The 12405-nt window shown below is 34.3% G+C and overlaps 1 protein-coding gene across 1 annotated transcript; it reads right to left on the bottom strand.

Annotated features, from left to right (window-relative positions):
• Positions 1 to 8244: 8244 nt before the first annotated feature.
• LOC140811272 (protein FAR1-RELATED SEQUENCE 5-like) lies at positions 8245 to 12130 on the bottom strand. Its single transcript, XM_073169139.1, has 5 exons — positions 11072 to 12130; positions 9242 to 9354; positions 9149 to 9159; positions 8471 to 8600; positions 8245 to 8377 (listed from the first exon to the last, which is right to left on the bottom strand). The coding sequence occupies exons 1-5, from the start codon at positions 12128 to 12130 to the stop codon at positions 8245 to 8247; spliced, it is 1446 nt and encodes a 481-aa protein (XP_073025240.1).
• Positions 12131 to 12405: the final 275 nt, after the last annotated feature.

The raw sequence follows: 12405 nt of genomic DNA, 5'->3' as shown, positions 1-12405 counted from the left end.
GGTCGGAGATTTCAGGGTGGTGGTAGACCGTAGAAAATATCGACCCTGGTTCATGGTCGTCGACGACTGGTTTTGCAAGAGGAGGCGGCGGCGGCGTTTATGTGTTTAGGGTTAGGGTTTTTTTTGAATTTAGAAATTTTTTGGTTGACTTGAAGGCCTTGTTTGGTTATCCGGATTTTGAAATCCAGAATTTTGACCATTTATTAAAATTTGACTTCCGCAATTCTGATTTGTGAAATTAAATTAGACCATTTCAAAATATAATTGCATGAAATAAAATTCATATGGAATTATTCATTATTTTATCATATTTTTTTATTTTGATAAAATATTTGTGGATTAATAATTATGAGGTGAAAATATTTTTTTTTTTTGCAAATTTGGTCTCTATGTTTTATTTGGCCAAATTAAAGTAAATTAAATTTTCTTGTGAAAATTTTACTTAAGTTGATATCTTGTATCTCAAATTTGGTTAAATTTAAATTACATGTTAATAAAGTGATTTTTTGAGATATGTAGATATTGTTAAAGTTCAAAAATAAATTGTGTTTCAATTTATGCGAAAAATAGTCGGTCCAAAGGAAGACTATTTTTTGGCCCAATTCCAAACACAATAGAGGATTTTTAAGTGCATCTAGATCTATGCGGAAAATAACCGGCCCAAAGGAAGATTATTTTCTGGCCAGCTTTTAGATTCAACATATCTACTTCAAGTGCATTTATATCTATGTAGAAAATAATCGGCCCAAAGGAAGGTTATTTTTTTGTCAGATTATAAGCACATAATTATGTGGTCTTAAAGCATGTCAAAACTATGCAGAAATTAATCGGCCCAAAGGAAGATTATTTTCTTGCGAGATTGTAGACACATTATATGATATTAAATTGTGTTATATTTATGCAGAAAATGATCGGCCCAAAAGAAGGTCATTTTCTGACCAATTTTTAGCACAATATGTGGTACTAAATATGTGATGCTTTTGAATTTATCCATGCATGCAATTGTCGGTCCAAAGAAAGGCATATTGTTGGCCGTATTTATTATTAATATTTAATAGCCATGATGGTTGAGTGTACTATTTACAAATTATTATTTTTCTTCAAAGACTAAATATCAATGTTGTGCTAGTATTTTTTTTTTTATGGGCCCACCACCAGCATGCTTATATTTTGTGATTTATTTAATTCAAATATATACATGAACTATATTTTATTGTGAGTTTTTAATATTTTATTTTGTTATAACATCTTCTATATCTACCAATCTGAACAACATTCCACTACTTAATGGCTCAAACTACAAGAAATGGAAATAGTATGTTATGATAGTGCTCGGCTGCATGGATTTGGACTATGCGCTAAGGGAAGATCGTCCCACACTTTTGACCAGTTCAGGAACTGCTGATCAAAAGGTTCTTTGAAAAAGTGGGAGCGATCAAATCGCATGAGTCTGATGATTATGAAACATTCAATTCCAGATACTATAAGGGGTACAATTCCTGAAGAAAATGATGCCAAAAAGTTCCTTACTCATATAGCAAATTGTTTCGCTGCAAACGAAAATGTCGAGACAAGTACTATTCTGACGAAACTTGTCTCAATGCGGTACAAAGAGAAAGGGAAAATAAGGGAGTACATAATGGAAATGTCAAATCTTGCGACTTGACTAAAAGCATTCAAGTTGGAATTGTCGGAAGATATAGTCGTGCATTTAGTCTTGAACTCTCTGCCTGTGCAATTTAATCAATTCAAAATAAGTTATAATACCCAGAAGGAAAAGTGGACTTTGAATGAGCTTATTGCGCATTGCGTTCAGGAGGAGGAGAGATTGAAACAAGATATGATTGAAAGTGCTCACTTGGCATCTAACTATCAAGTTAATTGCATCAACAAGAAAAGGAAATGAAGCAATAAGGAAGGAAACTCTGGGACTTCACAGTATATAGAGCAACAGAAACAAGATAAAGTAATCACTTGTTTCTTTTGCAAAAGGACTGATGGGCATGTGAAGAAGGATTGTCCCAAATACGCCAATTGGCATGCAAAGAAAGGGTTGTCTAAGGAACCAGTTTCCAACTGATGATAAAAGATACATCTTATGGAAAATGACAATAAAATTATTGATGTTTTTTTAAAAGTTTTATTTAGGAACTGAGTTTTTTATTTTATTTTCTGGTATTTGAATTTTCAAAAACGAAATTTGATTTTAGTTTCATGTTTGGACAAATCAAGTTTTTTCCTTTATCCATGTGGTCTTTTCAATTTTTCGAAATTCGAATATGTTTGGTATGAGTTCCTTGATTGATAAGCTTGATAATTGAACATCAATATTTTAAATGACATTGACATTATGCATGCATGAAATTTTGAAATTAAATGCAAATTAATTTCGTATGTTGACTTTAGTGGGAGTGAGTAAATTGTAAAATCAACATTGAGAATAATATATTGATGTTTATGTCCACATATATGATGGTATAAATTTTATCACGTGGTAATCTCATTGGGATTTATAGAGAACATTGTTTAGATATTGTGAACATCATTAGAATGTTGGGCAGATATTTATGAAACCCGACATTGGATTATTAATCGGGTTATGTGGTACATTAAGTGAACTAAGGGTTTTATGCTCACACATCGCAAATCTGACATTTGGAAATAGTTGGATATTTGGACTCCGAATAAAGTTGCAGAATTTTATCACCGGTAATGATCATTCGTATAAAAAACAATTGAGGATCAATTGTGATAATAAAGCCGCTATATTATATTTAAAAAACAACTTAAACTTGTCAAAGTCAAAAAATATTGACATGAATTTTCTAGTCGGAAGGAAATAATTCAGAGTGATCGTATGTCAATTGAGCATGTTATTGCAAACTCTATAATTGCGGATGCGTTTGTTATTGGACTCTTTGAGTCATTAGGAGGACCAGTTCGAAATGCATTTTTTATTCTAGGATCACATTTATGTATTTTCATGCTACACATCCATACTTGATCTATGTTATTGATTATACTAATATTGGGACCATTGATGGGTCTAGTGATTTTAAATGTAGAGATGACTGCTTTGGTTCAATATTAGTATAATTGATAAACCAGATTTTTAAGGAATATTTTTGTTTAGATAGCAAGAGCTCAATTCAGTTTTTGCATGTACAATATCCGGATAACTTATGTGACCCGAGTGAGAGATTGTTGGAATTATTTTTGTGTGCTCACATAATTTAATTAATTGTACATGAACAAGCTATCTAGAAAAGGACCCAATAAAGTGATCTAATTAATTATGGGATTCAAAAGTATTGAATAAATTGGTATGGTCCACCTTCTTTGTAGAAACTCAGCCCAATTAGGTCTTCTATGATGGGTTGAAGACTGCTAAGATTATATAAGGTTATGGTCCCCAAGGCACAGAGATACAACACAGAATATATACGGCGTACATATTCTAGATCTCTCTCCTTCTCCCATCAAAGGCAAGAATAAGGTGGTCGATTCTCTGTTGTCTTAGAAGATCCATAACACTGACGCTAGATCAATCAATGGATTCTTGTACGTGTTTACTCTTATTCATATTTTTTGATAATTCGACATGAATTCTTGGCGTGTTGTGATATATGGATTTAATCACATGATTTAGAGATTTATTTCATTAAATCTCCAACAACAAATTCTCTTTCCGCGTTGCACATTGCTGCACGCTGCACAGCTGCGAGCTGTTGAAAGTTCAAGATTATCCGTGACGTACATGTGCACGTTGTTAATACTATTAGGACAAACAGTTTTTCCCGTGTGCATTCAATTAACTGATCATTAGTTGAATAATTATATTATTTGAAACCGGACTCGTAGGGCAAACGGTTTTTCCCATGTTACACAAAAAATATGCGTGAATGATAAGATGACACATTATATATACTGATAGAAGTTGTGTTATTTTGATTAAACCATACACCTGAACCTTTAGCCCATTCTTCGATAAAGCATTCGTTTTATTTCCCGTGAGTTCCAAAAAAGTATCCCAAATTAGATTCTGACCGTACGTGCTGTGGCACATGGAAAATGTACTGATAAAGGACTTGATTTTCATGCAAGTTATGATATAGGAAGCGTGAAATAGTATATATGTCTCGTGAATAAATGCTGTAATGAACAGCTCATAAAGCAAATTGATTTGAAACTTTGTTGTGTATTGGCTTCAAAACCATCGATGAGTGGGCAGAACTTAACATCCATCGTGCATGATTTCTCCTTTGAAACATTGTTGTCCATCCTTTGCTTGTCCCGTTGCACCATGTTCCATTCATGTTCAATCCGGACATTCCAACATGTCCCAAAAAAAATTTAAATGGATTTTGATTCACAATTACACCTTGTTATTAACTTTTATTCGAGAAATATAATGTTACGTTATGTTTGATGACATAGATATACAATTACGAAAAGGTGTCTCACCCCTACCTTTCATGGATCGATATCATTAGATGATGTAGCTCTTTCATATTTTTTCGAGAGTCCACCATACGATTTGGGAATTCAAAAACAAGAATTGTTCATATCATAAGCGAGGGGACACTCAATGATTAATAGCATTGACAAAGCAAGTATCATGTGTAATGAAATCCTTTTATTCCACTACTCAATAAGTTGAGCACACTTTATAAAGAATTATATCTGATCATTTAGGATCATTAGGTGTTAGGATATATCAATATTATATTATACTTTATTAATGCATTTAAATTGCACTTGAAGTGTACTAGAAATTTGAATTTGGCAGTGATTAAGTTCAAATTGAACTTGGATTTTGCAAATTACTTGCATTATCCAAAGCCTTCTAAAAGAGGTGGTATAGGATTTTGAGTTCTCTGAACATCCAGAAACAAATTTGTGTACTTTCAAATTTCAATTTACCTTCAGGTTTATATAGCCAAGCCATTATTTGGTCTGTTCTAATGTGTCAGTTTGACTTCTTTTTCCGCACTCATTTATTAGTCAACTAGCATTATCAATCAAAAATATATAATGCAGTTGTCAACCCAACTAAAGTAATTCTAAAAAAAGTAAATTGTGTCTAGTGTTTATCAATCACCTTCTAAACACTACAACCGATCCTATCTGTAATAATCACATAAAACTATAAATTATTATCAAAATAAAAATCATTTTTACATAAAATTAATAAAGCACATGTCACAAATTATTTTGCTGAATACCTACCATAACAAAAGTCACATACGAATAAAAACTAGATTTTGTCATCATTTCTTGTTTTAAAAGTTGTTCCACTAATAAACAAGTTCCACGTGATAAATAAGATTTTAAACTTTTTGGGGTTCTTTTTTTATATATATAAATAATGTAATTTTTAAAATATATTTCAAAATTAATTTTAATTTTTTTTTCAAATTTACTGCAATCCGTGCTTACGAAGCACAGACATACTCCACGTTGGAGTGTCCGTGCTGCGTAAACGTGGACGCTCCACGTGTGTGAGATTCCCTGCTTACAAAGCACGGACTCTGTATATTATATTTTTTCTCCCGTACTTTATTTTGTCTTTTTTTCTTTTTTCACTTCTTTTCTATCTGTTCATTTCTTGAATCTTTCACGTGAATTCTGAATTTCTGAATGTTCACGTAAGTTCAATAATTGAAATCTAAATATTCTTCAATATTTTTCGTCTATATAATTGTTGTGAAGTTCGACGAATAAGTTATCAATTTCCTCTTTGAATCTACTTAAATTTTCTCTCAAATTTCATCAGTAAAATGTCTAACATCGATGTACTCTTATATTTTGGTGGTCATGTAGTTATCGATAATGGATCGGTTGAATATATCATTTCATATGTTAGACCGATACGAGTATTATAATCTATAATTTGTTGGAGTTGGTTGAAGTTGTGCATAATATGTTAGAAATCGATCCGACAAATTTTTTTCTGAAGTTGTCAACAAAATATTCATTTATGGATAGATCATCTTGGTATGAAATTCAATTCAATCTCGTTGATGATGATGCTTTACAGTTTATAACACAATGTGAAAATATGCATATGTTGCATTTATACGTGGAAGAAAATTCAATTGAACATCATGTTGGATTTGATGATCATGAATCCTACGTTCCACATGCATCCGATTCAGGTTTAAATAATCAACCCGGTACTTCTACATATGGTGGTTTCTAGGATCTAGAATCTTATGTTCCACAGGTTACTAAAGGACTCGGTAATATAAATTTCGATGATGTAAGTGGGTCTTGGGATCAATATATCAACGTATCATAGGAATAAAATCCTACTCCATATTGGCCGAATCCAACATTAGATACAAGTTCTCGTTGTCCGAATCTGGCCACTAATGATGATATTTGTAGGTGTGATTCAGAACCCGATATGTCATATTGTGAGTCTGAAGAAAAAGAAATGAATGATGATGATGAATTGAATACTTTTACAAATCCTGATGAGGGGACATCATCTCGGCAACCACCTCGCGACACATTACAGAGGCAAACCGTACCATTTCTTTCAAACATTTCTGAAATGCCATCATTTTTCAATAATTTTTTTGGGGAAGAATGTCCTGATTCTGTCGATGTATCTTCTGGAATGCAGACAAGCTATTACAATCCAAGTAGAGGTGATTATCCATTAGTATGTTATTTAAAGATAAGAATGATCTTATTGCATTTGTGAAGGATTATTCAATTAGATTGGTTAGGCGTGAGTACCGTGTCATGGATAGCACACATAGTTTGTGGAAATTACGTTGCAGAAATAATTTTTCTACAGTCATTTGTCGATGGGGACTTCACGCTTCTTTGAAAGCCAAAACTGGTTATTGGAAAATAACAAAATATGGCGGGCCTCACACATGTATATATACCCTTGTTGTTATAGACCATAAGAATTTTAACATTGATGTGGTGGCACATACGCTATTGGGAGTTGTTCGTTGTGATCCTTCGCACAAGATTAAGTATATCGTCGAAATGGTGAAAGATAAATATGGATATTAAATCTCGTATACGAGGGCATGTCGAAGTTTGAAAAATGCTATGGAAATTGCTTATGGTACATGGGAGAGCTTCGTTCAATTACTTCCAAAATATTTGTGTGCTATGTCCAAATATAATCCGAGAGCAGCTGTGGAGTTTAAGCATCTGAGAGCCAACACTGGAATGAGTAAGACACTGAACTATGTTTCCATGTGTTGATGGGTTTCGGCATTGTCGAAAAATAATTAATGTCGATAGTACACACTTTTATACCAAATACAAGCAAAAAAATGTTGATCAGTGTCACTCTGGATGCGAAAAATCAGGTTCTACCGCTATCATTTTCTATTGTGGATGAAGAAACATCATATTCTTGAAAATGGTTCTTGGAGAACCTAGGAAGACGTGTTGTTCGTGGTGAAAATGGTGTGTGTCTTATTTCTGATAGGCATAAGGGAATCGTACGAGCAACTGAAGATCTGCCATATTTTCAACCTCCTTATGGTGTGTATCGTTTTTGTTTGAGACACGTGTGTTCAAACTTTAAAGCTAAATTCAAAGATGTGCATTTGAAAGATTTATGCTCGGCGGCAGGCACACAAAATCAAATTTGTAAGTTTGAAGCAATAATGGAGGCAATCAAGAAAAAAATATTTTGGCGCACCGATATTTGGCTGGAATTGCGAAAGAAAAATGGAGTTTGGCTCATGACGGTGGTTGGCGTCATGGAGTGATGACAACCAATATGTCGGAGTGTTTAAATAGTATGTTGAATGGTGCTCGTAGACTTCATATCTACCATAGTACACTTGACACTTCTGATGTGCGTACAATATTTCATTGAACGTGTGACAAGAGATGGTCGTATGGTTCAGGAAAATCAACTGTGGTCAGATTATGCATGTCGGAAGTATGAGAAATGGGCGAGAAAATCTAGTGAACATTGTGTTGCCAAATACGATGTAGGTGAGCATGATGCTTTGGTTGCAACTATAGGAAGACCAAGTCATGGCCAACATATGCAGGTGCTCAAGTTATCAACGAGTGATTGTTCATGTGGTAAATGGACGATTTTTGGCATCACATGTTCCCATGCTATTTTCACCGCTATTGGCTCCTTGTTCCACAATCAGGTGGATTGCGTCTTCTCGTCCCTCTACGCAATCCTACATCTTCAGGATTTTCCTCATTCGAGTAACGTGGAATAGTGATAGGTGAAATAACATTCCTCTATGTTCGAATGCCATGCACAAGATGGTGAGGACCAACATTAAGCAAATTTGTAAAACTCTGTATGTTCGACCAAGATGGAGTTTGAAAATCCTGCTGACCAAAGGAACAAAAGTCAGCAATCCCTGAATCACTGAAAAAACCAGGTTGAGTAGTAGAGGTTCCTGTAATATTCAAATAAGTTGATGGAATAGTAGTAGAGGTTCTTGCAAACCCACTTGCTTACCTAACCATATCACTTCCCCTCCCGAATGATGATTGATGCGAAAAAGGAGAAGGCGTACTGAAATTTTGTTTGACATTAAATTGTCCGGCAAAAGCATTGTACATGTATGGTTGAAATCCAACGATATTAACTGTAGGTTATATGGTGCGTACAGTTATTCGATTATACCATTGGAAGTAGTCTTCGTCAATTTGCATCGATCTTCCATGTCGTACCTTTTTAGCAACATACCTCGACCTACTATTCTACAACTCAATTGAATTTTATGATAATCTCTCCAATTGGTATTTCAATAATCTATTCTCGTGATATTATGCATATCATCATTGTCGACGGCAGACACGGGAATTTATTGTCGTCTTCGGAATTGTCTCATCACCCGATTAGAACAATGCATCTCCACGATGTCAAAGCAAATAAGGGGATAAACACATCACATTATTTTGTTTTCGTATGAATCAATAATCATCTTTACATCTATGTCATTCTTCTGGTAAACAATGCAATTAAACTGTAAAAAATAGAAATGTTCAAATTAAAAATTCATTTAATAAAAAAAAATCTTCATTTAATCACTATTAAATATTAAAATTCTGTAGGACCTCGTTATAATTCAGACAATCTAGAGAATCCCTTATAATTCTTACAGTATGTGTTGACGATTGTGTGTAATCAAACCAATTTTCCACCTACAATTTAACAAAAACAATTACATATCAAAAAATTATAAGAGTTATATTTGATATTACCACAATAATTTTTAAATATTACCGTGCATCATATGGAGAAACTGGAATAATAGCATATGGATCAATGGGAGATACAACTAATGTTAACCCATCTCGGTCGGGGTTAACAGATTTAATTATGCCCCATGCCCATATCTGCTTATAATAATAAAACTAGATCAACAAAATTAACAAAAATATTTTGTTAAATAATCACATTACATTAATTATAACTGCAAGATATATAAAGGTCCAGCCATTGTAGTCTTTTCTATACGTGACGCGTTACATAACTCACAGTATAGGAATGCTAACACTGAACTACCCCAATTATAAGACTTCACGTTATCAATATTCCATTGCAGTTGCAAAAATATTAGTCTAGCAGACCCTCCTTGATAGTCAAGGAACATTATTCCTTTAATAATCATTAACGCTACACAACGGGTATATATCACATCTACTTCTGAAGTATCATCATTAACAAAGTTAGACATGCAATGATCCTGTAGTGCAGTCATAGACAAATGACTACCTTTCAAATGTTTTGATGATGACACAAATCTCAACAAATCCAAACTGATGTGTTGTCATTCCTCAAATTTATGTGACACATTTATTTCAGTGACTGCTTCACCATCAATTGTTATACCCCAAATTATTAAACATCTTGTAACGTAATTGTTGCTTCACCACATGTAAAATGAAACGTGTGTGTCTCACGTCGCCAACGTTCAACAAGAGCAGTAATCAAATGATTATAAAAAACTTGTGAGTCATATTCTAAACTCCACATAAACACATATGATTTAAATATGCAAGTACATGATTGTGTATATAATTATCAGTGTATAACTTCCAAATCAAATTGTCTGACTTCACTTTGACAATATCATCAACGGTTAATGAATAAATTGTTGATGACATATATGTCGCTTGTAAATAGAGGACACTTGGATCTTCTAGACCTCGATTATATGTCATTCTGAAATAAATTGTCGATCTTCTAAACTTCGTTCTACGGTAAGCAACGATATCAAAATTTGTTTGATGACGAAAAGAGAAATTGCGATATACAAAGAAATGGAGAAATGAAAATAGAAGGGTAAAAGAAGGAGGAAGTAGAAGAGAATGAAAAGAGAAGAGACTTGGATTGGCGGAAGGATAAGGGGTGTGAAGGGAGGAAATGAGACACGTGGAGTGTCCGTGCTTACGAAGATAGAAGATGGAGCGTTCGTGCTTCGTACAGATGAAAATATATATATATATATATATATATATGAGGGATGATACCCTGCACCCTTGGGTGCAGGGTATCCGTCAGCTGTCGCCCACGTGTGCATTTTTTTTTAAAAAAATTGTAACCGGAATTAGCGACGGTTTTGTTAGAAACCGTCGCTAAATGACAATATTAAAAAATTGTAACCGGACATAGCGACGGTTTTTAACAAACCGTCGCTAAATGTCTAATTTTCAACCGGACATACAAACCGTCGCTAAATGTCTACTTTTTTTAAAAAAAAAACGGACATAGCGACGGTTTATTACAAACCGTCGCTAAATGTCTAATTTTTTAGACAAAACCCGTCCAACCTAGCGCCCCACACAGAAAAGTAAACTATTTCACCCAAATCTCGTGCGCCTCAAAACCTAGCGCCCACAACACACAATTAATTTTTTTTCCAGATCTCGTGCGCGTCAAATCCCAAGGTAACTCGATGTTGTTCGAAAATTTCTCACTTTCGGTAGAATTTGTGCGTGAATGCTCCTAACTTTCTCACTTTTTCGGTAGAATTTCAATATCTAAGCAAAATTAATTTTGTTCATTTCATATTGTAGAATGGAAGAAAACGGCGGCGATGAACTGTCGTACATTCCCCAAGTTATCTGGGAATTTGTTTAGAATGTGCCACAAACAATATCGATGAATTGTTTTAGGGAAAACTTCACCAATGGCTTTCGTCATAGCAGGATCCTGGTCAGTTATGATCAAGTTTGGTGCTCCTTTATGCATGGCTTCTAGAAACTTATTAAGCAACCAAACAAAGGAATCAGTTTTCTCATCACTCAAAAATCCACAACCGAAAACAATGGTTTGATGATGATGATTAACTCCTACAAATGGTGCAAAAATCATCTCATATTTGTTGGTGTTATATGTTGTATCAAACACCACTACATCACCAAATGCAGTGTATGCCCTCCGTGACACAGGATCCGCCCAAAAACAACGAATAAATCTATTTTCTGAATCTGTCTCGTAATTAAAAAAGAAAGTTGAACTCTTGTCTTTCTCAGACAGAAAGAAATCAATCAATGTTTCGGCATCAATACCCTTGTGCTCATCCCTAAGCGTTTTCTCGTAGTTTCTTATATCTCTTTCCGTGCAACCTACATGTTCAGGCCCTCCAGACTCTATTTCAAACAATCGCATTTGTTGACAAGTAGGTACATTCGCTTCAGCAAACTGTTGAGTTAGTGCTTTCTTTGCTGCAGAAACAGTACGATGTGAGCGTAACAAATACACCTTTGAAGGAGTTGATAGTGGATGATTATGACTTTCTACGAAGGTACTAACAACCCAACCTACACCAGTTTGTTCCTTCACAACTGAAATCTTTAACTTACATCCAGTTCTAATCTCACCACGAGCTCTTTCCTTTACTGGTTCATCACTTTTTGATTGTTTACTCCATCTTATTGCATCTGTATGTCCTTCTTTAAAGCATACAAATTTTTTCCAGATAACTTCATTTGTTTTGTTACTTTTTTTGCTATTGCTCATTCTCGCACTAAAACCAGATTCTCGTGCGTATTGGTTGCAGAACGAAAACGCCTCCTCTAAAGATTCGAATTTCATACCTATTTCTGGCTTTTGATTGTCTCCAACTTGGGGAATGTACGACAGTTCATCGCCGCCGTTTTCTTCCATTCTACAATATGAAATGAACAAAATTAATTTTGCTTAGATATTGAAATTCTACCGAAAAAGTGAGAAAGTTAGGAGCATTCACGCACAAATTCTACCGAAAGTGAGAAATTTTCGAACAACATCGAGTTACCTTGGGATTTGACGCGCACGAGATCTGGAAAAAAAATTAATTGTGTGTTGTGGGCGCTAGGTTTTGAGGCGCACGAGATTTGGGTGATATAGTTTACTTTTCTGTGTGGGGCGCTAGGTTGGACGGGTTTTGTCTAAAAAATTAG

Source organism: Primulina eburnea, chromosome 14 (genome assembly GCF_022965805.1).
Source record: "Primulina eburnea isolate SZY01 chromosome 14, ASM2296580v1, whole genome shotgun sequence".
Taxonomy (NCBI): Eukaryota; Viridiplantae; Streptophyta; class Magnoliopsida; order Lamiales; family Gesneriaceae; genus Primulina; species Primulina eburnea.
This window is presented reverse-complemented; position numbering and strand designations above follow the sequence as displayed.

What these genes read in the sequence shown, in the direction of transcription:
- LOC140811272 (XM_073169139.1), bottom strand. Translation starts at nt 12,130, where the DNA reads ATGGAAGAAAACGGCGGCGATGAACTGTCGTACATTCCCCAAGTTGGA. An exon ending in TCCCAGATAACTTGGGGAAT is followed by an intron (nt 9,355 to 11,071) that starts GTACGACAGTTC and finishes TATTATAAGCAG; the next exon opens with ATATGGGCATGGGGCATAAT. An exon ending in AGGGGAAGTGATATGGTTAG is followed by an intron (nt 8,378 to 8,470) that starts GTAAGCAAGTGG and finishes TGGTTTTTTCAG; the next exon opens with TGATTCAGGGATTGCTGACT.